The following is a 27,833-nucleotide window of genomic DNA, read 5'->3' on the forward strand; positions in this document are numbered from 1 at the left end:
GTATGTCGCTGACAGAAAGAAAGAAAAGAAAGAAAGATAGAAAAGCAGCGTACACCTCACATATTTATTTCTCACAGTTGAGCACACGTGTGGCTGGCATGCAGAAGCATCGTCTGTGTGTCTGTGTGTCGAGGGTGCGAGCCGCAGCTTCAGCTGCTCAGGTAGAGAGGCTGTGTAGCCCGGTGTGTTTTTTCGCTGATTCGGTTCTGCAGGTTCTCTGCTGGTACACTGGAGACGGGGATCAAGCAGTTTGTCTCACTCGGGATAGATTGTGCTTTTTTGGTGCATAGTTTATGATTGACGTGCAATTTATTCACGCTTAGAGGGAATTATTTTTACCGGTAAATACTGGATAACGGAAACGTGGGCACAGTTATCTATAAAAAATACACAGACTAACTAACTAACTAACTGATTGACTAACATAAACAACTGAAAATTGAAAAAAATTAGCTTGCACCGTTAGCTCCGGTAAGGGAAAGCGGCTGACCAGAAGTCACGCACAAAAACATGGAAGTTGATCACTATTTACTTCCGTGTTTGAAAATTTCAGATATGAATTCCTGGTGCGACTGATTTGGGACTTAAAAAACATATGAACTTACAAAAAGTGGACTCTATAGTTCCGGCTCCACAGCAGACCTGCTGATGGGCCCTTGGTCAGACACTGAGCCCCTCTGGTTCATTAACGTCGGCCTCAAACATGCAGTATTCTGCACGAGCCTTCTTGAAGCTTAAATATTCAAAGAATCTCTGCCACAGCTTTATTAGGATGCATATCAATCACTATCTCAGGGTAAGACCTGCAGGACAGTTTCATCAGTGTTTGCATGAGAAATCAATCTGATACATGTCAAGAGTCACTGCATGTCTTTTAGTGGCAGATACATTTACTCTGAAGCGCTGCAGCTGGGACGGATTGAACGTAAGAATCAGGGTTTCCTGAGTTTACGCTTAATTCACTGACACCCCTCAGCCGCACAGGAACCAAGAGCCGCCAAGGTCTGAGCAGAGGAGAGGAGGGGCTCATTTTATGAGAGCTGCTGCTGCTGCTGGAGGAAAATGGTGAGTCTACAAAAAGGAACGAAGGACAGAACAACTAACGCAGCTCTTTCTGCAGTTTTTGGTAACAAAGATCAAACGTCAGCTTCTGAACAACAAGCTGAGACATGGAGCTGTCAGCTGTGCTTCACACAGTCTCAAGGCTCAAAGATCAGAACATTCACTGATATCACCCTCAAATCTTTCCATTCAAATATTAAAGATAATCACCCAAACTGCAGCCATGTTGTTTTTGCCAGAGCAGAGGAGACGTGAGCTTTAAAACTTCCCCCTTTTGAGTCATCTACTCGCACGCTCAATTAACTCCTCGTACTCAGCTGATGTGCAGTGTTTTCCCCGCTGTCGTGCACCGCGCCCAAATGACTCACCCTGTGGAATCTGCTGCAGAGTGCTATTTAGAGTTACTAATTGCTAATGAGTGCTCATAGCCTCTAATGAGCTGCACACAACGCCTCCGGTCTCTAACTCTACTATGTGTGTTTCATCCTGCGTCTGTTTGATCAGGTCAGTTTAACCCGACTCCTGTAACCAGCCCAACATGACTTTTAGAGTTTTAAGAGTTTTAAATACAAAAAAAAAAACAACCTCTGTCTGCAACTGTTTGAAGGAGACACAACTTCCCTTTCAAAATGTGGATTTATACTTGTGTGTCAGCTCTATGCAGAGCCTTCACATGTGGCCTATGCCGATGGCGAACACTTATACTTGTGCGGTGGTGTGTCTGTGTCACCCTGCAGTTACACCTCCAAAACACAGTCAGCGGTGGGGTTTCTGTGAAGTGCTGTAAAGTTTAGATGACTCAAAACACACATTAAACACACATTAAACACACATTAAACATGGCTTAATAGAGACAGTTTCAAACACAAGTACACAAACCAGCTTCACTATAACTCGCAGCATTCACAGACAAACACTTGTCTTTATCTGGACACATTTTCCCCACAAATACAACATGCTAACGTTATTAGCACAAGCCTATGGCATTTAACATTGTATAAATTAGCCTAGCAGCTAGCGGACTTCTCTGTACTCATATTTAGCCATGGATCACAGCAACATTTAACAAAGGTAACGTTACAAAATTCAGCTCCGTTACAACTCACAAGGTTCACTGACAAAACAACTGTGTTATACTAAACACGTTTTCCAAACAAATACAACATGCTAACATTATTAGCACAAAGCTATGGCATTTTACATTGTATAAATTAGCCTAGCAGCTAGCAGAGATTTCCTCTGCTCATATGAAGCCAGGATAAATCACACACAAGACTTAAAATGCTATTTTAGTGGAGGCTTTATTGTCTTCACAATTTATTGTTTCTTATCTGTGAAATTAAAGTAAATCAAAGCTTTGTTTCCACTGAGGGAAATGGTTTCAGCTTACAGAGACAGACAGCAGGTCTGCGTTGCTGCAACGTGTAGTTACATTTCTGGGGAGGTGCACGTCGGGCTTTGGCGTAGACCACATGTCGACGCAGAGCCTACGCCATCAATATGACGCAGCATTATAAATCCCACTAAAAGAGGCCCTTTAGACTCATCACACATGCTGAGTCAGGAGGGAGGCAGGAAACAAAGCGACAGGACTGATTATAATTAAAATAAACCTTGAACTTGCCCCAAATCTTAAGAGCCCCACAGACAACAGGACTGTTAAGTGTCCATGTCACAACATCCTTAATATTACTGAGCCTGATGGCAAGTGACAGGACATGCTTTTGTTTCACTCTACAAGGAGGTGCTCAGGCTTGTTTGTTGATTTATTAAGTGCATTACCACCAAATGTCTTCATGCAGGAACAAAACAACTGAAACAAAGGACAGAACAAGGACACATGAGCATTGGAAACACATTCTCTGGCCTTAAGAGCGTACGTGGTCGTTTCCACTGATAGGAAGGTAACAATATGACCACTCTGGATATCTGCTGAATGCATAATGTGTTGCTCTGAGAAAGAAAAGAAGGCCGCGACTGCGACTGGAGACACAGATGTGACATTAAAGTGTGACATTATTCTCATTCAGCCTGGATTCAGACAGTCATTTACTGAGGTTTGAGGCAATTATGCACAAGACAGTGAGGCAAAAATAGCTTTTTGTAGGCTCAGCAGAATCACAGCAGATTGGGAGGGAATTGGAAACTCGTCTGCTTTCTTTTGTTTCAGTTTGACACCAGTCAGAAAGATTTTAAATTTGGTTCTGCAGAGGAAGAGGAGCAGGAGCTGAGCAGGTAACTTTGAGTGCAGTATATCCAGTATGGTTACATTTGCATTGTAAGCAGCTCATTATTTCTGTATTATTTTTATTTGGTGCTGTAAATAATAATCTATTCATTATTGTGACAGTATACTCTTAACTCAAGGTCTAGTTACTGTCGTGGGTGAAAACTCTACAAAAAAAGCAAGTAATCAGTCTTAGAGATTTTTTATTTTCTTCACCAAATTTCTGATCCACGGTCAAAAATGCAAAGTGCAAAGAAACATCTCTCAGTAAGATGTGTTGATACAATTTTGTGTCATTGACTTATTTGAGCACTGGCAATAATATTACAATGAATCATTTCTAATAATGTGCTCATTCTGAATTGCATATTTTTTCTTGTTTCTTTTAGTAGCTGCCCTTTAAAAGTACGTACTGTTTCATGCAGTATGCACACAATAGAGACACACTTTCACCTCATTACAGGAGGTCTGCGTTGCCGCTGCGTTACACACTGAACTTTGACCGTCTTGATTTTATATCCATTACCGTGGAGATGAAACAAACACCACTTGCCAGAGACAGAGATCAACCTGGACAGCTCTGCTGTTGCTACTTTGCAATGTGAGAGGTTTAGATTTAAAGTCAAAACTTCACAGATTGTAGATTCTGAAATATTATACTTGTGACAGTGAAATTACATCTGTCATTCTGTCATTGTTATTTTTAGAGACGCATGACATTGGATTTTTTTTGACAATATCTGATATGCTGATAAAATAAAACTAGTCCATACCCATTGGTAGCTTTGTCACCTTCTACCTATGCCAGTCCTCAATGCCTATGTGCAGTTTCACATAGATTGACCACGTCAGTGAGTAGAAAAACGTGGGACAGACAGAATGACTGACTGACAGAATGACACACTGACAGTTTCCGTGATTATGTACAGCATACCATACCATGACTTAGTCATACCAAGATAAGGCCTAGATAAGAAATGAGCTCTCTAGCGCCCCCATTTTGTTTGATGGGGTCAATAATGGAGGGGTCCCCTCAGATTATGTGTGGTCATATGCCTACAAAGTTGCGTGGTGGTCCCTAGATTATGTTCACCCAGTTTCATGCAGATCGCTCAAACTTCCTAGGAAGAGATCCATTTGAAGTGTTTTTCAAAAAATTCAAAATGGCGGAAAATCTATATAAGTGGAAGTTATGGGCTCTTGAGGCAAATGTGTTCCTCATGAGGAGAGGCATCTCTGTGCAAAGTTTCATGTCTCTACGACATACGGGGCATGAGATATGCCCATTCAAAGTTTGACATTTCAATGGGTTGCTATAGCGCCCCCCTTTGGCCAATTGATGTAATGTTGCTTCATTGGCATCCTCCCATGACCCTCTACCACTGTGCCAAATTTCACATGGATTGACCAAGTCAGTGAGGAGAAAAACGTGGAACACACACACACACACAGAGTTTTCGTCATTATATTGTAAGATAAAATGGCCAATAACCGAAACCAATATCAATATATCCACTTTTTCCTCGCCTTATTCTAGTGACCATGAAGTCTCTCCTGTAGTGGAATCAACATCATATTATACATACTCTTAAAATGATGGCCCACCAGCAGATGGAAACATGAAACAGAATGTTTATTAATGTATGTAAAATTCATTCATTGGCCAAAATAAGAAAAAGCATGTTGGACGATTCTGATATTTAGTTTTAAAGCTGATATCGGCCGATACTGTTATTGCTATTCGACTGGTCATCAGTTACTTGAATACGCTGTCATCTGTCATTGCCACTGCTGACAGCTGTCAATCAGCTGTCAATCTGTTCAAAGTCAATGTCAGTCGATGTGACGTATCGTCCACTGCGCAGAGGATTGTGGGTCAGAACAGCCAGAGAAGCTTGCTGGCTTGCAACCTGCAAAATACGACCACATGTAGTAGAACATCCTGGTATCTCTGGCATCCTGCATTTGACATACTGTGTACTGTGACATATTAAATATTTTCCTGGCACACTATCGAGCATGGTAGCGTGGGTATTGGAACACAGAGAGTTAATGCAGTCAGTCTGCTCAGTGCTCAGTGGTGGTAATGTGGTCTCTGTCCATGGTGCTGAAGTCTCTCCACAACAGACTCTGAAGGTCTCAATATTCTTTTACAGTTTTCCCTAAAATAACTTTTAATATCCCCACACTGTTTGACTGCATCAGTTATATATTACTTTCTGTACGTGCTTGTTGTAGCAACTTATTGAAGCAACTGCACACTGAGTGAAAAACCGATATAGCTGTCGTGTTAAATCAGATGGAATCAGCTGCATCATTTCCCTGTAATTAAGGCCGGCATGTCTGGTATAAAAGTGTTGTCTCGGCCTAGTTGCCAGCGTGTTTCTGTGAACCATGAAGAAGTAACATTTGCACGTTTCATACACATCATAGAGAGATAGACAGACAGACTGACACTTTATTCATCACAGGGGAGATTAAGGCACCCAGTATCTTATTTCACAACACATACAAAAACACAGATACACAAAAGGAGCAGGAGAACATAAGCATAAGAATAAAAATGCACAGCAAATGTCTCGTCACAGGAGGTGGAGGAGATAGTGGATGGTGCTTTACCAAAAAACAATGAAACCAGCAGTGATTTAGTGAGTCACTGCTTTTTCCAGCAGCTTTTTAGGCACCACACACAGGTGTTTTGTAGTGTGTAGAGTTCCTTTCTTTAGTGTTTTTACCGTCTTTGCTTTTCTTGCCATGAAAGTGCTACCAAATGTGATTGGTTTTTACCAAGACACAGCTGCTTTTCCTGCCGGGATAGTGCTTCCAGAAGAAGTTGGTTTCTACCGAGACATCTCTGTTTCTCCTGGCACAACAGTGCCACCAAAGCGGCTGGTTTTAACTACGACATCTCTGCCTTTCCAACTGCGATGGTGTCACTAAGAGCAGCTGTTTTTTACAGAGACACTGCTGCGCTTCCTGCTGGGACAGTGACACAAAAAGCAGCTGTTTTCTCTCAAGACAGTGGGTGCGGTTACATGATGGCTTCTCATTCACAATGAAATAAATCTGAATGAAATCATTCGGAATTAAAGTCTTTCCAGATGGTTTACATGGGAAATATTCATTCCCAATGAAGGTTTACACGGAGATCAGTTTAATCGCCTTTATTCAGGTCCGCGCAAGGTTTGGGGCAGGGAAGGTTTCTGATTGGATAGGGGGCGGGGCGGATGTTACGTGTTTACGTTTACCGGAAGAAAACACTGTAGTCCTCGCTCCGGATAACAAGATGCTTGACGACACCGTTCTTAGTGCCTTTTTCGGGCTTGTTTTGCTTATATTCTTGAAGCAGCAGTACGACAACAACCTTGTTCTGCTAATGCTTCGTCTGTTGAGGAGGAGGAGGGAGGTAGAAGGTCGAAGAAGGGAGATAGAAGACCGTGCTGTGGCGAATGGAAACCGGTGAGTGCAACGAGTCCGACTGCTCTATCTCAGCCCGTTGCTATGTGCACTATATACGTCATCGCGCCAGAATGGCAAGGAAACGAGCATGCGCAGAAAGACCGGAATGAACTTAAAGAGGAATGAGTGTATACAAGTGTGAGAAATTCTTTCATTTAGAATTAGAAACGGAATATTCCAGCCCCTTACATCGGATTGAATTTCAATCACATTGGCCATTTTCATTCTGAATTAGGTGTTTACAAGATCACTTTTAATAGGAATGAACTTTCATTCTGAATGAAAAGGGAATTAAACTGTCCATGTAAACGCACTCATTGCTGAGTTTCCTGACGGGATAGTGACACAAAAAGTGCATGTTATTCACTGAGACATTGCTGCTTCTCTCGCTGCATTAGTGCCACCAAATGTGGTTGTTTTTTACCATGACAAAAATCTGTTACAAATCAGCGTGCACATGTAACATATCCCTGGTTTGCAAAAACGTACAATGTAGTGTTGCACGGTATACCGGTACTAAAATAGTACCGCGGTACTATAGTATTCCAAACGGTACTATACTGCATTTGGAAAATACCGGTACTTTGAAATTGATTCAATTCATTAATTTAGTTAATTTATTTTACTCATTTATGCACACAAACGCCTTTCTTGTTCCTATTGGAGCACAGATTGCACAAGTCGTGTGTATGACAACACCTGTATCAACATTCGCAGCTGGCACAAGAGAAAGTCTGCCTCGCAAAGGGAGACAACACGAGACAACACCAACACAAACATTTGAGCAACCAAACCGTGACGTCCGTACTGAGGTACTGACAGAACCATGATTTTTTTGGTACCATTACACCCCTACTATTTATTGTTCTAAAGGTTTGTATCCAAAAGGACTTTTCCTTAGGAAAAAGTACCGAAGAGTATCGAAAAGTATCGAAATTCATATTGGTATTGGTACCGAAACAAAGATTTTGGTATCGTGACAACACTAGTACAATGCCAACATTTCTTCTGGGGATCGGGTTGTCCCAAGAAAAAAGGTCCAAGTTAACCCCTTCAGAACTAGTGTCCTTTGTAATTAAAATGCTCTGACTTTAGTCTGGTTACTGAGGGGACACCAGTTCACCAATAAACATCAAGTTTAAATATTAATTCATTTGCATGCAGATCTCACTTTCTTTCACTGGGTGTAATATTAATGCACTGAGTTGATCATATTAGGAATTACTTTACAGATTTCTTCAACATGGAGAACACACATTTTTATAGATTGATACAGAAATGCAGGAAATCTTTCTTTTTCTGGACCCTTCATCACAGAAATGATGATGAGAGTACAAATAAAAGTAAATACTGTATGTGCAAAAAGCGACCAGCATCAAAACACTCTGTCAAGTTAAAGGGAGGAAGACAGCTTCTAATTCAATATGTCCATGCACGACCACCCTTGCCTGAAACATTTAACCCGTGTCACTGCAGCAGTCTGGGGGGCCCCAACGTCCTTGTTTCAGCAGGATGACCATGCATGTCTGACATTAATCCAATGAGCCCGGGGGCTGGAGGACGGCCTCCACCTGCAGAGGAGCGTGTAATCCTTCACAGTGATCTGAGAGCATGAAGCTCACCAGCACTGACAATACAAATCTGACAGCCGTGATTTGCGCCCACAGCTGCTCGTCCTCTCTTTCTGTTGCTGTTTGCTGGTGAAAACAACGACATCAACATTCTGTAGAAGTGATGGGGGGGGGGGGGGGGGGGGGGGTATCAAAGACAGTGAGGCAGAGATATGGGAATTATACAGACGTGCGTTCTGGGAAGGAGCCCTCCTGTCAGGCCTGTCTGGATACCAGGACGAGGCCAAGGTTCACCACTGATCTGCCACCGAAACTGCTGACCAGCAACATCTCGTGTTTCCCTCGCTCACCCTCCACAGCTCTATCTGTCTCTGTTTATTTCTCCGTGTCTCTCTCTGCTTTCACACATGCTCGCTCTACCTGACTCTCAGCCTCCACTGCAGATCTGATTTCACTCTCTCTACACTGTTGTTATGGTAACCACATTTTTGGTACCACAGTACTTCAGTCCTGTAACGGGGAGCTTGAATTTGATACTTGTGTAACATGAAATTCCCTCACAGCGTCACCTGCAGAGGGCGCACGCACACACACACACACACACACACACACACACGGACTATAAACTGGGCTCTCTGTTGAAACCAATACAATGAAAATCACAAATCACTGGTGATTCATGTTGCCTCTGATTCTGGGTTAGGGTGCCAGAGATGCTGATTATTAGACAGAAATGAAAACCAGCGTTCCCACACACATTTACCCACAAACTAACTTTTCCAGATTATTTTATGAGTTCACATAAGTCATCTAAAGTGAGGAGGTCTATATAGCGATACAGCCATACATTATTAAATACGCACTTCCCACCTAGCCATGCTACAACTGCTGCTGAATTAGCAGCTACAGGCAAGCACAAAGGAGAGAGGACCCAAAAGCATTCAGATAATTAAACAATATATGAAGTAAGGGAGCCCTGCTTCATCTCTCTTTAAAGGGAAATTTCGGTTTATTTCAACCTGTCTCCTATCGTCCTAAATTTGTTTCAAGTGACTAGTGACATAAAAATAACAGTTAGCATGTTAGCCGTTAGCCTAGATACAACCGGGGTGCATAGTAGCGTCAGACCTGTTAAAACTTAAGTGAACGGGCAACCTTCAAGTGCAAAGTTATTCCACTAAACAAGCTTTTTTCCCACAAAGACCGCCTCATATCGTTAGGAATTTCCGAAATTTCCCTTTAACCTAAGGGGTCCTTGGTTTAAAACAACTCTGAAGACTCCTGATCATCAGCATCATTTTGCAACGTACCACACTGAGAGTGGATATTCACATATCTTACAAGCCTCAAATCTCAGTGTGAAAGTGGTCCCTAAAGTCTCCAAAAGTAGATCAGGAGCCAGAGCCTTCAGCTATCAGGCTCCTCTCCTGTGGAATCATCTTCCTGTTACGGTCCGGGAGGCAGACACCGTCTCCACATTTAAGACTAGACTTAAGACTTTCCTCTTTGATAAAGCTTATAGTTAGGGCTGGCTCAGGCTTGCCCTGTACCAGCCCCTAGTTAGGCTGACTTAGGCCTAGTCTGCCGGAGGACCCCCCTATAATACACCGGGCTCCCTCTCTCCTTCTCTCTCTCTCTCTCTCGTGTCCTATTACTGCATCTTGCTAACTCGGCCATTCTGGATGTCACTAACTCGGCTTCTTCTCCGGAGCCTTTGTGCTCCACTGTCTCTCAGATTAACTCATATCACAGCGGTGCCTGGACAGCGTGACGTGTGTGGTTGTGCTGCTGCCGTGGTCCTGCCAGATGCCTCCTGCTGCTGCTGCCATCATTAGTCATTAGTCATACTTCTACTGTTATTATACACATATGACTATTGTCACACATGTATACTGCCAGATATTAATACATACTTTCAACATATTGTACCACAGTAACTGCATCTCTCTCTCTCTCTCTCTCTCTCTCTGTCTCTCTCTCTGTCTCATTGTGTCATACGGATTACTGTTAATTTATTATGCTGATCTGTTCTGTACGACATCTATTGCACGTCTGTCCGTCCTGGAAGAGGGATCCCTCCTCAGTTGCTCTTCCTGAGGTTTCTACCGTTTTTTCCCCGTTAAAGGGGTTTTTTTGGGGAGTTTTTCCTTATCCGCTGCGAGGGTCATAAGGACAGAGGGACGTTGTATGCTGTAAAGCCCTGTGAGGCAAATTGTGATTTGTGATATTGGGCTTTATAAATAAAATTGATTGAAATTGACAGTCTGGGTTAACCCGCCACACAACAGCTTTTCATCATTTTTCTGTTTCTCTGCTGAGGTGACAGCGCGTTTGGTCAGCCAAACAATGTAAATTCAAAACTTTTCCCAAACATTTTGTAAATTTCAAACCACTTCCAGACCCGCAACTCTGTGAAAACGCTGGCAAACATTTACAGATGGTTTTATGTTTGTATTGAAGTTGAAATCATGTAATTTCTGTACAACACACAGATGTATGGAGAGCCGGAGGAAAACCACAATGATGTTAGCAAACTATAAATCAGCCCTAAAACACACATTTGATTTGTTGAGACAGGAGTGGTTTTGAAAATGTCTCTGTCGATGTAATGTTTCTGTTTTCTGCAGCTTTTAACAGACACCATTTCTAATAACACCCAAAGGTGTCCAAGATTAAATATCAGCGACTTGAGAGAAGCTGAGTGGTGGGCTGGACAGAGAGGGCAGAACAGCTGTTTTTCAAACAGCAGATTAATTACAGCCTCAAAGTTGGGAAAGCAGCATTAGAAGGGGGCGGTGATGGAGATCAGGGATGAAGGGAAAAATCAATTTTTTTCTGACTTCTAAAAATGGATGCTGTACATGCTCATTTATCTTCCCCAGGAACATATTTAAGTTTTTTTACAGACATTCAGATGAAAGAAATGCTGAATGAGAGATAGCAGTGCATTACAGACGCTGACAGGAAGTGATGGCATTCATCAATAAACATTACAGCCCACATGTTGCAGTTAAAACTTGTCTAATTTAAGTCGATGTTTGGCGAGGTCAAAGACAGACAGTGAGCTCATTAGTCATGTTTGTGCATCACATTCTCCTGCCGCCAAACTGGAGGTCTGGATTGATTTTCCTTCATCGTCTTATCGTCTCATTAGCGTGGTAAGCTAACTATAGAATCTGTTGAGGTAATGATCAGTGTCTGGTTCTTCACACACCTGATTAGGTTTCAGTATTTAGCAGAAACTGGTGTAAATGAATCTCCGCAAGCTCTGATGGAGATGAGCTCTAAAGACGAGACGTTTGGAAACACACCTCATCAGACGGAGACTGAAAATGTTTCTGAATAGATCTAAAAGCTGCCACACAACGCTCTGCTCCCACCAGCTCTCTGTTTCCACCCCTGGTTGTTAAATATTGATCAGTTATTGGCGTAGAGTCTCTCCTTCAAAGGAGCTCCAGTCAGATGTGGTTGAGAGAAAATTTGGATTGCAGCTGCAGAGGCCTGACAGAGCGAGGCTCAGTGTGACGACAGCGTCAGACAACAGAAGCTGGAAGATGAGCTGGAAGGAGAAAACCTCCTGGGAAAAGATATGTGGGTTTATACTGCAGAGAAAAGTGTTTAGATCTGCTGTTTTTGGCTGTAATCAAGTAAATTAATATCTAAAAAAGATCAAGGTATTTTGTCACATTGATGCAAATTCATGTAAATGCAGTTTTGCCATGAATCAGCGCTGCTCTTTTTTTATTTTGCTCAAATGTCTGGGGTGGTGTAACACAAGCAGAGATATTAAAAGGAGAGTGAGCTTTGCATAAACAGTGTTATAAAGTCACCGATTAATCTGACGGTTATTGATCGCGTTGTCTATAAAATGTGAGAGAACAGTGGATTAATTGATTATCAGAACTGATGCTAACTGATCTTCTGTCAACCAACTAACTGATTTACCCACTTATTGTTTCAGCTCCTGAGAAGAAAACTCTCTGAAGTCAGGCTCCACTGTCTTCTATATATCACAGAGTAACGACACTATCACAATACGTTACCCACGATCATCATATTACAGCCACTCTGCGATACTTAATACACTGCAAGACAATCATCTTCAGTACGTCACAATGTCTGTTAGGGTTCCCCTTGAAAGTTGGACATTCAAATCATCGATCAGAGACCCGTCAGTCGACTGAGATTGCTTCAAGTCGAGCAGTCAGGATTTTTTTTGTTTGTTTTTTTGGTCAGTGTGCTGTGCCGTGTAATTCTGCAACACATTCTTACTGCGACCTCGTCACATAGACATTTGGTCATGGAATTCCACGTCCACATATGACGTCCAAGGTACCCTGGGTGTGTTGGTTGTGGATGTTCTGAGACGCAGCCTGTTACATGCATTGTCTGTTTTCAAAATACACTTCTGTTTTCACAGGAATTGTACAGTTTGCTTACAGTCTCTTTCAAAATAAAAGCACTACATCGGTACAACACCGCAAATTGCTGTTTAGGCAACAAAAGCACATGGTTGGATGTAGGCAAAAAAACAAGTTTTGGCTGAATAATTTTAGGGACGTGAACACCACTCGCCGGGGTGAAAGTTGGTGTTTGTTGGAACCCTTCCACACACCCTACTTGGACTTTCACTGCCTTCATTTTTTGCTGCTGTCCTGCTGCATTTCTCCCTGAAGCCACTGGGTGGCATTAAACTACAATGACGACCAGCCGCATATCATGCCGACGTTAAAGGACGGTTTCTGCGCTGGATTTCGACAACTTCGGAGTGAGAGCGGGTTGACTCCTGGGGACGTCTTGGTCCCTGGATTTTACTACAGAGTGAGCGCTCTTGACTTTCACAAAACTCTTTGGTACAGACAGCTGCGGACAAGATGCAGCGGCACAGAAGAGGAGAAACTCTGCACCATAACACATAACGAATAACATTATCTTCTCTCTTCTGCTTAGAAGTGGTGATTGGGTGCAGCAGTAGCTCAGCCCATAGGGACTTGGCTTGGAAACTGAAGGGTCACCGGTTCAAATAGACTGGTACCTAGAGAGGTGCCAGTTCACTTCCTAGGTGCTGCCAAGGTACCCTTGATCAAGGCACTGAACCCCCAACTGCTTGGGGAATCTGTCCAAGGCAGAAATATAGAAAAAAACAAATCGTCAAATTTACGAATTCAGTGGTAAAATCGGGACAATATATTGAATTCCACGATATCGCGTTTAAAATATCTTCATACCATCGTGGTGATATCTGCCAAGACATTATGTGGTTATTACGACCCCACAGAGCCGGGCAAAGAGCTCTCTGCAATGTAGGCCTTTACAAAATATAACGTCTTCTTACAGGCAATACATTTTTAAGTGATCACTACATGGCTGCAAGCACTCAGACCATATTCTGACTGGCAATTCTCCACCTCAGCCAGATACACTGCTGCACTGCAAGTCCATACTGACTCTAACTCAGGTGCACGAGCTGAGACCTGACGTGAGACGTGGTCGTAGCCTCCGCTCATGTCCACATTGATAAATGCAGAGCTTTACGTTTGTTTCATAAATGAGGGCCAGTGTTTCTCCTAGCTTCTCCTGTTAGACATCATATCCTGTTCATTAGACGAGGAAACAGTCTGACAGAGACAATGAGACAGTGGTAAACTCTGAGCAGCTCTCTCTCAATCCTCATTATTGAAATTAGACTGTTGTGTATAATTCTGCCGGGGCCCCTCTGAAACTGCCTGAGAGGCCGCCGGTGTTTCCTGAACCCCACCAGGGAATTAGAGTGATCCAAAGTCACCCAGCTCATATTAAAATCCCCTGCGGGGAAAAAAGGACTGCCGGCTTAAATTCAATTATTTGGGTTATCAGTCAAAGTGCCAGGCTGTCAGAATAAATGTTGAACAGACACTTTGACGTGCCGAGTCAAGTTTGCTTCAGAAAATTCTGCATAACTTCCACCTGTGGATGAATCTGAAGTATTTTGGGAATCCTCTCTTCATGCAGGCCAAACAACAAACCACACATTCATGACTTTACAAGCTTTTACTTGAAGTACATCTTTATTTTTTCATGAATAGATTTTCTTGTTGAGTCACTGCAGGTCAGACCCTGGTGAAATGTTTTTGGAAGATGTGTTTTACTCTAAAATGTCAAATAATTCAGCTTCATGCTGACTTTGGTTCAAACAGAGCAGGCAGCTGCTGTGTGAGTTCTCAGAGTTTTCACATGTAGAATGTTACACAGGTTGTTTTCTGACAGCACGACATCTCCCTCCACCTCTTCATACACCTGCGTCTATGTAGTTTCTTTATCTCCGTCCACCCATCTGTTTCTGCTCTTTAATCCCCGTCCCACTTGCCTCTCCTTCCTATACATGTGTCACGTTGAAGTGCTGCCTATGCATCATAATCTGTGGGTGAAGAGCGTGAGTAACGCTTCCCCCTGCTGTCAACACAAACCACTAAAGTGCCCTTGAGCAAGACACTTAACACCTAAAGAGCTCCGGTTAGAGCTGAACAGATGTGTCCACCTCTGGATGGATTTTGTCTGTGTGTGTGTGTGTGTGTGTGTGTGTGTGTCATCTCTGGTCTTACAAATCCTGCATGAATAATGTTAATTATCATCACTTTATGAGGATGAGTTCACTAAAATTACAGCCATGAAGACAGTTACATTATGTGGCAAATATAAAGCCGACATAGGACTATTTTTATTTTTGAATTAATTTCAGATTTGACACACATTCAGTCATTTTTAGTATGTGGTTTGTGACAACACTGTTAGAGTCTCGACCTCAGACCTTCCACAAACATGAGATATATCTAACCAAAGCATTTCAAACCTCCTTTTGTAGCTGCAGGGACAGGATTTAGGCTGAGTCAGCATGTACATGGAGATTTTTTAATGTAGCTTTTCCTATACGTTTCAGTGTTTCATGCTAAATGCAATTTAGGTTGCTAAAAAACTGACATTTGTAAATATCCCATCCAGGATGAAGATGTCCAAAAACACAGTTTTCAGTGTTGATATATAAGCAAGGAAAACAGTTTTTTGGCTTGTGATGTGCCGTTATCTCTTTCTGTGAGGCGTCACAAAGGAGGTGACATTTCATGCAATGACAGATGTGGCCAAAATAGAGCTGGTTCTGACCTAACAGGACTTTTTACATGTTCACAAATAAATGTGCAATTACTCTTCCACTATTTTGAAGAACAGAGGCATGAGAATGAGCTACAGAGGTCAGTGCTGCAGGTAGCCTTCCTATAATAGCTATTCTTCAGGCTTCTGATTGGCCAACAGCGTTGCCAGGTGGGAAATGTAGGATTATTGTACCAGAGAAAATTATTGTATTTTGAGGGAAATTATCGTACATCCGTCATAACCAAAATAACAATCCTACTGATGCGCTACAGGCAAATATAGTCACTCTAGTGTTTACTTTTTTTCCCATTTTCCTTGCTTCTGTTTTTCTTCTTCTTCTTCTGTTTTGAATCTCATTCTCGCTCGACTTCCTGACGGGTCCTAGCGCCTCGTGGGGCGGGTACAGCTGACCATTCAGCCAATCGTGCTCATTGATCAGAGACAAACGTCACCCGTATCTCACGCTAAGCAAAGTGCGATTGGCTGGAAAGATGTCACATGGGAACAGATGCCTTCAGGGTTCACAAAAAAACTCTGGCATACTGATTACAACCACACATTCACAAAATGGTCAAATGATTGTACATGTGGGGCGTCGGTGGCTTGGTGGCGGAGCGGGTGCCCCATGTGTGGGGCTGTTGCCGCGGTGGCCCGGGTTTGGCTCCAGCCTGTGGCCCTTTGCTGCGTGTCACTCCCCCTCTCTCTCTCTCTTTCACACTTGTCTGTCCTATCAAATAAAGGCTAAAAAATGCCCTCAAAAATATCTTTAAAAAAAAAAAAAAAAAAAGATTGTACATTTGACCTTTTTTGGGATTATTGATCGTACATCGTACAGAGGGCCAAATTATCATACAAATACGATAATTATTGTACACCTGGCAACGTATTCGTATTCGTATTCTACTTTGTGTGATCGGGATATATCGCCACCTGTTGGTTTAGCAGGTCCTTGCGCCCTTACTTCAGTCGTGTTTTTGCACATTCATTTGGACAGAAGTCTTATATCCACACAGGGAGCAGGTCCTCCTCTACGAGGTTTGCCATGTTGCACCGCCATGTTTCTACAACAGGGGCATTCACGTTTTTGCTTCCACCACAGTCGTGAGACGCCCCGAAAAACACAGATTTTTTTAAAGTGAATCTGCTTTAGTCAGAGTTTTTACAGGTTTAAAGCACCTGGAGTGGAAAGCGACCCATGCTTACGAACATTTTTGAGATGGGAAATTGGTGACACAGATGGTGAGGTGGAAGCCTGATTGTAGAAATTGTTGAATATTTTTTGTGCATGCCATTTTTGACTTTTGTGCGCGTGTACATTTTTTGTATGGATCCTATGCACCATTTTATCTGTTGGTTTTGGAGACGATAAGTCAGATAATTTGGTTCATAGTAAAAACCTCCTGGACATCTGGATTAGAAATAAGGCATGCACACATGAAGTTATCAAAGCAAATAGGCGGGCACACATCTGCAGGTGCCAAGCAAGTGCGCCGTCTACGACATGCCAAACATGAGCAGGAGTGGCACAAATCTGTAACATGAAACTGCTTTTTTTTCAGTGTTTTACCACTTTAAATCAGCTGGTCTGTTTGCTTTGAAAAGGAAGAGACCTCTGGGGATAATTCAGTTCCTGGTAAAAACCTCCTGAACAATGAACACTAACACTATTAACCAGGAGAAGTGTCAGCTGGTTGCAATCTGCAATCTTCAGCACTAGATGCCACTAAATCACCCTGAATCTTACACACTGGACCTTTAAAATGATTTACATTTGCCTTCTTTATCATATATAAATATATGCATATAAATAAAACTAAAGTAAATGTGGAAAAGTCAAAAGGCAGAAATACAATGTATGATGGAGGAATATGAAATATCTTTAAACATTATGGTGATGTGAGCAACAACTAACAAGAAGCTCAGGGTCAAGCAGGAACAATACAAAAGAGATCTTGAGAAAAAGGATATTTTTTTGGCATTTATATGAAACAACCCTTTAAATTAATAATTCAGTAGCCGTGTGACGTCATAAATGTGTCTTGTGTTTTGGATTAATGCAGCATAATCTATAAACATTTGTGCAGGAAATATCATTTTACACACACACTATCTGATTTAGCAGTAAAATGACCTTGTTTAACCTCGACCTCATGTTACCTGCAGCTGACATCCCCTCTCTACTCTATGACATCATACATAGAGACAGAAACAAGGTATGACATCATACGTAGAGACAAAAACAAGGTATGACATCATACATAGAGACAGAAACAAGGTATGACATCATACGTAGAGACAAAAACAAGGTATGACATCATACGTAGAGACAGAAACAAGGTATGACATCATACGTAGAGACAGAAACAAGGTATGTCATCATACGTAGAGACAGACACAAGGTATGTCATCATACGTAGAGACAAAAACAAGGTATGACATCATACGTAGAGACAGACACAAGGTATGTCATCATACGTAGAGACAGAAACAAGGTATGACATCATACGTAGAGACAAAAACAAGGTATGACATCATACGTAGAGACAGAAACAAGGTATGTCATCATACGTAGAGACAGAAACAAGGTATGTCATCATACGTAGAGACAGAAACAAGGTATGACATCATACATAGAGACAGAAACAAGGTATGTCATCATACGTAGAGACAAAAACAAGGTATCACATCATACATAGAGACAGAAACAAGGCATGTCATCATACGTAGAGACAGAAACAAGGCATGACATCATACGTAGAGACAAACATGGTATGTCATCATATGTAGAGACAAAAACAAGGCATGACATCATACGTAGAGACAAAAACAAGGCATGTCATCATATGTAGAGACAGAAACAAGGTATGTCATCATACGTAGAGACAGAAACAAGGCATGTCATCATACGTAGAGACAGAAACAAGGCATGACATCATACGTAGAGACAAACATGGTATGTCATCATACGTAGAGACAAAAACAAGGCATGACATCATACGTAGAGACAAAAACAAGGTATGACATCATACGTAGAGACAGACACAAGGTATGTCATCATACGTAGAGACAAAAACAAGGTATGTCATCATACGTAGAGACAGAAACAAGGCATGACATCATACGTAAAGACAGAAACAAGGTATGACATCATATGTAGAAACAGGAACAAGCCGTGTTTTGATTCAAACATGTTATAACTTTGGACTCCACTGAAGTTGATTTGTGTGTGTGTGATATAAGCTGATAAATGTCTGAGTGTTTGCATGTAATTTCACTGCGGCTCCACCACCAGCAGCCCATATGGAGCTGCCATATTGGGTGTTGCATATGTTGCGTTGCAGTGAAACACGGCGTGTCGTCACTTAAACACGAGACACATAACGAGCTGAAGGGTGAGTCAGCCTCGTCAGTGTTTTCCTCTCTCGTCTCCGAGTTAATGAGCGAAGAAGAGCAGAAACAAACTGTGGTGTCGGTCAGCAGCTGAGAAGAGGCATCTCTGGGGATTCTCTTTGTCCTGAGTTCAGACTCTCAGGCAGAACTTCTTTAAAGGCTGCATACAAACTGCACCTCCGCAGCCAAAACCATCTGTTAGACCAAAAATAACCAGAACACTGGGCAAACTAAACCAACAACAGATTACAAAGCAAGTCACTTCTGGGGATTATTGCAGCCCAAAATGACCACCAAGAGACTGGAAATATTGAAAATTAAAATCAGCTGCAAAAACTGAAACGGTTGAGATAAAGACGCTGGAGATAATAAGCTCCAATGAGAGTAAAGTAAGTCAGACGCTTCCTCCCATGCTGTGTATAAAAGATATTAGATTTAGAAATAGTCAAATATAACGTCCTCCTCAACACGTCTACGAGGACGTTAGCTCGTGACGATACACACAACATCCACACCAGGCTGTCGACGTGTTAAAGTGCTGTTGACAAGTGTTCACAGGAGAGTTTACAGGTCACTGTCTCTCTCTTTTCAGTCTGCAAATAACAAAACTGTAATGACTTAAATCTTCTAAGTGTGTTCAGATTTTTAACAGCTACAATATAAAGGGACAGTTCACCCCAAAATCAAAAACACATTTTTTTTTTATTTTTATTCATCTTATCTTTCGTGCTAAATTTTATCAGTCTAAATTGTTCTGGTGTGAGTCGCAGAGTGTTGGAGGTATCGGCTGTGGGGATGTCTGCCTTCTCTCCAGTATAATGGAACTAGATGTCACTCAGCTTGTGGTGCTCAAAGCGCCAAAAAATACGATTGAAAAACTCAACAGCAATGTGTCTTTACAGAAATCATGACCCAGTTACTCAAGATCATACACACACCTTGTTGTGAGCAGTTTCACGTCAGCACATTCTCATCCCAACTCATCAAATACCGACACTTGGTCAGTGGAGCTACACGTCAGTGTATGATGCCCTTCATCATTAATTTTGGATGTTCAGCCATGACGTGGCAACTTACATGTATTGTGTCTTTTCAAAATCAACTTCCATTTTCACAGAAAATGTGCAGTTTCCCCTTGTTACATACACACACACACACACACACTCTTCAAAATAGACTTATAACGCAGGTAAAAAAAAAAAAACAAACCTTCATTTTAAGTATCCTGTCTTAGGTTTAGCCAACAAAAGCATGTGCTTAGGTTTAAAACAAAATCATGCTTTGGCATAAAACACGTATGTTTGTTAAACACACCATCACTGTGACCTCGTCACATGTTCACGTTTGGTCATGGACTTTCCACGTCCACATATGACGTCCAAGGTACCCTGGGTGTGTTGGTTGTTGACGTTCTGGGATGCTGTGTCAACTTCAGCCTGTTACATGCATTGTCTGTTTTCAAAATACACTTCTGTTTTCACAGGAAATGTACAGTTTGCATACAGTCTCTTTCAAAATAAAAGCATTATGTCGGTACAACACCCCAGATTGACCTTTTTTTCCTTCAACAACACACATGTTGTTGGGTTTAGGAAAACAGAACAGGCTTTGGCTTTGCAGTCACACGGGAAGCTAACACAGGCCCTGCTAGGACTTAGGCCACCTTAAGTCTCATTTTTGTCCCACCGTGAATTAAACAATAATGATGACCAACTGCGTAACATGCCAACATGGAAGGACGGCTTTTGTCGTTAGCATCTGACGCCTGGAGACACTGACCGAGCTAGGCATGGGCAGCACAAGCAAAAACACTATTCGAAAATCATGGCAACTATTCGACGATTTTTCGAGTGATTAATACCCCCGCTCCCGGAGCCACGCACACAGAGATCCATTCATTATTACGGCCGGGCTCCACCGGCTGCAAAGCGTCACATCAGCGTAGCGTCACGGCGTATTCATGTGGGCTCCGCTGACTGCGTATGGAAGCGACACGTAGAGAAGCCAGCGGGGTTGTTTACCGTTTGCTGAGCCAAGAGGCTGCATGTAGGCTGCATGAAATCTTAAAGCATTTCCCACCTAAGTTATTACATATGTTTGAGTTATCTACAAGTTTACTGTACTGTTTGTCATCTACTTGCTTTCAAATGTCCACCATGGACATTTACACAATGGCACGGATAAACATGGGTAAATGCATGAAAAAAAATCATCACATATCACCTCTGATAATGGTTTATTCATTTAAAAACACATTGTGCATGTTTAGCACACTATTTCATGTAGTTTTTATCTGTTGGAGGGTCGCGTAGGGGAGCGTAGCACGACAAAAATAGAAGAGCATCCTAAAATAGAGAGTTGTCACGCAACAGACGGGGGTTGTCACGCTGCTCCCGTTGCTGGTGGAGCCGCTGTAACTGATTAACAGGGGGCCAAGCTGCTACGGGACTCGCGCTGCAGATGTGTCGCGCCGCTGACGTCCCTCGCCGCCTCCTGCGTGCCTCGCTCTCAAATGACTGTGCATACTTGTTGTAGTATTGTTGTGATACGCAAGCTTTGCCTCACAGAGTTTGCACTGCACCTCATTTTCATTTATTTTGTCGAAGTTGTTCCACACGGAACTTTTTGATGACTGTAGTAGTCTCTGCATGTTTCTCCTGTTTGTAGAAGAGCATCAAACTAGCTGGTAGCCCATCTCACACCGCTGTAGCAATCCTATACTGCCCTCGTGCGGTTAGGAGCTGAATTGCATGTCAAATAAAGGGGGAAAATAAGACGGCGAATAGTAATAGTCGCATTAAAAAATCGATTTTTCAAAATAAAACGACTATTCGAAAATTCGAAAATCGTGACCCATCCCTAGACTGAGCACTGTTTTTAACAACTTCAGAGTGAGACCAGGTTGGTTTGTTACTAACATAATGCAGTGTCACATGGCATAAGTCACCTATGTCACGTGACATACATCACAAACATAGTATACATACTAGCACACTACATTGTTACTGAAATAATTTAACTGACATATGGTTTCACACAGGAAACGGACGGCAGGCTCGGTGAAAGTCTGGAGTTCGTTTCCACGCGTCCTATGCAGATTTTCTCACTTTTTACACGATGGAAGAAGCTCAAAGCTGATAATAATTCTGTTGCCCGGTCTCATACCGCCGCTACATGCATCAATATCTGAAACCGAGGGTCACTGACCAAGCGTCTGTATTTGAGGGGTTGGAAGAAACAAACAGGTTGTTAGGAACTATTTTCCTTTTACCGAGCTACACCCACTAACCGTATCACATCGCGCAGAAGGAAGCATCTACGCATGGATGAGAGGCTCGTGCTTTTGAGAGTGCGAGATGTAAACAATAATGGCGTCCTCCTCTGCTGAGGTGTACTGTCTAGCTCAGTGGTGCTAGGTGAGCTAGCAGTAGATGCACACTTCCTTTTGTGCAGTGATACAGTTGACAGATTTTTTTTTTTTTGTCTTTATCTCAGAGTGAACTGTCCCTTTAATTTCCAGTTTTCCACACACACACTCAAATACCAAGCCAGCATTTTAAGATTTTTGTCTGTCCCCGCTCATAAAAGCTGTCCTGATTCTGAAGAGGGTTATTTTTTGTGTGGAGAGATCAGATAAACTGGCAAACATTCCTTAAGTTGCATAAAAATTGGAGAGATTTGAAAAAGTTGCCTTCTACTCTTGAATCACAACTTCCTGACGGGACTGAAAAGCGACGAGTCAACAACACGCTTCATGTTCTAACTTAACAAAATGCACTGAGTTTCCAGACGAGGTTTGTACCAACACTGGCGCTGATGAAACACTTTATAAACTGGTTGTTGACTGTTGTTTATTCTCAGTTCTTCAAAGGTCTATTTGGGAGGAACAACATTTTCATTAGAGCCCTGTCGATGTCAGATTTTTGGGACGGACACTGATGATGCTGATATGAGGATTTCTTAAAAATCCTGTTCTTCAAGCTTGTGACTAAGTGGGAAAGAAAGAAGACAGCAGCTGAATGTTTGTTCATTTTGACTCCAGATGATGAGTTTGCAACTCTGGCAGCAACAAAACCACATTTGGAACAACAGTGAAAACGCTGGTGAATTTTGAGATGTTACGGCTTCATGAAAACAAACAAACTGAAGGTATTTCCTGCCCCCTGCTATCGACTGTCATTTTGGCGATGGGACAAAGCAGATGTTAAAATCACAGCATTTATCAGACAGGAGAGCTGAAATGTGTCCAAACAGCTCTGAGGGAGGGAAAGGTCGACAGTTATGAGATGCTGGCTGAGAATATTAATTACTGCTTTGTGACATAACATCCACATCATCACCAGAGAGACAAAACTTCTGAAAACACACACAGTGCAGCAGTGAGAATCAGACAGATACTATTAACGACCTGCTGCTTTATTAGATCACAGCCTTAATTATGACAGTCACATGGACTTCAGACGATGTTTGATGATGTAAAGGTCAAAAACGTCTGCGTTCAATTTGGGCTGAATCTGGTTTAAAACTGATGTTTTTAAATACACGTGTGTTACATAAAACATTTGTTTCAACACCATTTACGTGACTGTATTCAAACTTGCACTAAATTAGACTTGATCAAACTGAAATATCAAGCAACACTTCCCATCAGGCCGCATGCAAACTCCACCTACCCAAGGATAGGCCTTAGTGGGATACTCTAGTGATTCAGTCTTGCACTTCCATGAAGTTGGAAACAGATTTACAAATGAATCATCACAATCAAAGAGAGATTCAGGAGATTCTGACTCTTAGTCCAGAAAACACTACATTTCCCATAATGCAACTGAGACATTTCTTTTATTTGCGTCTCCCTGCCTGGGAAACAACCACGTCTTTCAAACTCCAGACGTTGTGTTAAAATGTGTCGTCTCCAAGCCCTGATGACATGGATATGACATCACCAGGGTTCAACGCAGTCACGGGAATATATGTTGGCATTGTACCTTTATGCAAACCACAAATATGTTACATTTGCATGTAATTATGTAGCAGGTACGTTGAAGTTTTTTGTTTCAACAACGCTGTGGTTGACGTGTGGTTATGTTCAGTGCACCCAAAAATGAAAATTCAGCCATTATCTACTCACCCATATGCCGAGGGAACTCTGTTTTTAGCCACATTGTAGCCTGCAGTCAGAGCTACAGGCTACATGGATCACTTGGATCACTACGGACGAGCAGTATGGAGATATTTTGTGGTTTCAATTATGTGTTTTTGGACGTTTGAATCTGGGGCGCCGTCAGCCTCCATTAGGTGGAGTTGCGTTGCTACCTCCTCTCCCCTTGGATCTCCGCAAGTGATGTGAGAACTCTAAAACTTCACCTGAGCCTCCCTCGGCATATGGGTGAGTAGATAATGGCTGAATTTTCATTTTTGGGTGCACTGTCCCTTTAAGGGCATGCTTATAGAGGCACAATACCTGTTAGAAGAGCAGCAATGTATCAGTAAAAAACAACCACTTTTTATGGCACAATTTCCACCGGAAAAGCAGTGATGTCTCTGTAAGCAACAACTGCTTTTTGTGGCACTATGCCCACTGAAAAAAAGTGATGTCTCCTTATAAAGAACCATTGTTCTTGGTACTATCCCCGCTGGAAAAGCAGTGGTGTCGTGGTAAAAAGCAAACATTTTTCTTGGCACTATCCCTGCGAGCAAAACAGTGCTACCTCTGTAAGCAGCAACTGCTTCTGTGGCGCTATCTCCGCTGGAAAAAACAGTGGTGTCTCTGTAAAAAAGAGCCAATGTTCATGGCACTATCGCTGCAGGAAAAACAGCAATGGGTTGCAACAAAACACCCACATTTGGTACCTAAAATGCCGCTGGAAACAGCAGTGACTCATTTTATCACAACCAGTTTTGCAGCTTGGCAGGCGTCTCGCCTAGGTGACACACCATCCACCATCTTCTCCACCTCCAGATCACAACAGTCAGTTCATAAACTTGGTCACTTTGTTGTTGATACATATCAAATGTACGAATCTAACATATTCATGGTGTGCAGAAATGTACGATGCCAACATTTTCTTCTGGAGCCTGAGCTGCAGGGTTACCGTGTCAGACTTGACAGAACTCCTGCAGAGCCACAGAGGACTTTATACACAGGCTGAGGAAGAATAACCACAATGAAAATTAATTTTAATGTGTGAAATCGATAGAAAGCATCTTCAGCTATGAATGAAGCCATCTATTTCCTTTTCACCACAAAGAACACCAGAACACAACTCCTGTTTTTTAGTGCCACAAATACACCACAAACCATTTTCTTTTTTATCTCAGCATTAAGTGAATATCTTTTGGTTTTGTTCTGTTGTTGAGATAAAACAGGAAGCTGGAGACGTCACTTTGTGTTCTGGGGTATCATTTTTTGATGTTTTATAGATTAAATGATTAATAAAGAAATATCAGTCACATGTTCCAGCTCTACAACAGGTCTGACACCAAGACTACAAAAAAATTCTCACTTTTCTTCAAAATTTTGCTTTTAATCTAAACTCTATGCATTTATTACACATGCACATCAGTACACCTGCTCACTTCGGAGTGACCTGAACATACAAGACAAGCAACCCCACACATACTTCTTCGACATACATATGGATGTGTGACACCAGCTGAGCATCAGAGCTAAAATAAGCTAAAGTCCACTAAAACCTGCTTTGAAGCCAAAAGTGTGAAAGAGCCACACCAGGAGAGAGTCCAGCACCGACTCTGCCTCTGAGCCTCTGAGCTGAGAGCTTGGTAACCTACTTCAACAGAAAATATCACACTGATCATGCACCACGTTTCATCAGCCATCTGTTACAGCTCCACTTATGTAAGTTTGGTGGGTTTAAGTGGAAACTTTTGAAAGCACAAGCATTCACAGCCTCTCTGTCCATTTCCAGGAAACAAGTCCACAGCTGACACCTCAGCTCAGACCAGCACACAAGTGAAATGTGAAGGAGCCGAGATCTGACTGTGACATTGCATAACCAAGCAGCCACGGTGACGTACAGAAGGAAACTATTCATTCCCCACATCAATATTAGGTTACGACCTAACTGGATTCCACATCAGCGGAGAACAAGCCTTCATTAATGGACTGGAAATTGCTGCAACCAAGTGAGTCCCCTCGCTCCTGAGACTCTGCAACAATCAGCTGTTTCCAGCTCCCCCGTGACTCCCAGCGGGGTGAGGAGGCTCTCACTGCTCCGCTGCTCCCTTCATCTCAATAAGCCATTATTAATCACCGCGCACAAGTTGTAAAAACAAAACAAAAAAAAACGCTCTTTCATGTACTCACACGAACGCGTGGTAGAGCAGCGCCCATCCTCTCGGCCTCTCCAGCGCGTCGTAGAGCAGGTTCTGGATCCTCCTCTTGCGGATGTTATTCCTCTTGGCCGGCCGGGTGTAGTTCAGGGGGGTCTTGGCGAGCAGCCCGATGCCGATGCCCTGAGAGCCCCGCTTGAAGTCATCCCGACCCGAAGCCACCAGCAGCAGGGCGCCATCCTTGTCCGCTCCCCCGGTGCCTTGGTCCAATAAGTCCCCGGGAGGAGCGCCGGAGGTCTTCTTCTGCTCCTCCGAGCCGCTAGCGACGGTCCTGGACCGGAGCCCCATGGTCAGTGCTGGATGCCCGGTGTGGGCAGCATGCCATGATCCGGGCGCTGGATCCGGAGACACCCCCTCCTCAGCCGCGGGTCATTTAAGGATGTGGTCCCCGGCGCGAAGGGAGGTGCTCAGCAGTCTGACTGGAAAACAGAGAGAAAGGAGGAGTGATGGAGGGAGAGGGGGAGACAGAGAGGGAGAGCGTAACATCCTTTATTTTTGAGAAACCATCGGCATCTGGTACATTTTGGTTCGCACAGAGCAGAAATCCGACAAGATCATTTGGAAGAATTGTGCGTAAAAGCCGCAAAACCCCCCCACGCCCTTATTATGAAAACACTAGAGATGTTACAGGGACACAATACGGGAGGTGAGATCACCACAAAGTCGGATAAACTCACTAAAGAGCACCACAGACGCGTTTGAGTCCAGTGTGAGAGAGATGTTACGCGACGTGAGGCGATAAAACACCTGATTCCTGGCGATGCTGAAGCCTGTCAATCAATCAACTGGAAATCTATAAGGGCATCAAGCAACAATTGCCCACTTGCCAAACACCTTCTCCTGCCCAAAAACCACACACGCATACATACACACACACACACACACACACACACACACACACACAGGAGAGACAAAGACCTGGCATCACGCTGCATCCCGTCACACACAAACACAGCAAATAAAACAGGCACATATGGGAGGAAACCCGCCGGAGACAAAAACAGCTCCCAGCAGCCGCACCGAGCCCTACCAGCAGCGGTTCCCGTGCATGGCTCGTGTCTCCGGGGCTTCCAGCCTCCATCCACCTGCAGAGGAAGCGGCGCTGAGGCTGAGGCGGCGGCAGCGGAGGAGGAGGAGGAGGAGGGTGGAGACGGAGGATGGAGAGCAGAGATGCTGCGTGAAGGAGGTCGATACTCAAACTGAAACGGAGGAGAAGCAGGAGAGAGAAAGAGGAGAGGAGAGAGAGAGAGAGAGAGAGAGAGAGAGAGAGAGAGAGAGAGGATCAGGCTTTCATCAGCAGCAACGCAGACGCAACGTGCGCGCGCACACACACATATATACACGCCGACTGTGTGCACGCGCTGGAGGATGCCGTCCACCTGAATGTATGCGGGAAACAAGCATGTAAACACAGGCAGGTGTAGGCAGACGCGCGCATGAGATCTTCATCTGCACAGTCATGCACACGTGTACGCGCCTGTTGTCATATGCATGTGTCACATATAATGAAACACGCGCACGCGCACGCACACTGCATAAACACACACTGACCGGAAGAAGAGACACAAATGCTCCACTACAAGTGCTGCACGCAGTGTTACACAAGTATCGCACACCTTAAAGTTACTCATGAAGCAGCTGGGCTC

General features: G+C 43.1%; 1 protein-coding gene across 1 annotated transcript in view; it reads right to left on the minus strand.

Annotated features, from left to right (window-relative positions):
- kcnq3 (potassium voltage-gated channel, KQT-like subfamily, member 3) overlaps positions 1-27,460 on the minus strand; it is a 210,234-nt gene extending 182,774 nt beyond the window's left edge. Inside the window, exons 1-2 of the mRNA XM_033649653.2 lie at positions 27,218-27,460; positions 26,162-26,606 (exon numbers count right to left, since the gene is read on the minus strand). Coding sequence (XP_033505544.1) covers positions 26,162-26,475 — 314 coding nt within the window. The 5' untranslated portion in view covers positions 26,476-26,606; positions 27,218-27,460. The remainder of the gene's footprint in view (positions 1-26,161; positions 26,607-27,217) is intronic.
- Between the last annotated feature and the right edge of the window lie 373 nt (positions 27,461-27,833).

This window comes from Epinephelus lanceolatus, chromosome 12, assembly GCF_041903045.1.
Source record: "Epinephelus lanceolatus isolate andai-2023 chromosome 12, ASM4190304v1, whole genome shotgun sequence".
Lineage (NCBI taxonomy): Eukaryota > Metazoa > Chordata > Actinopteri > Perciformes > Serranidae > Epinephelus > Epinephelus lanceolatus.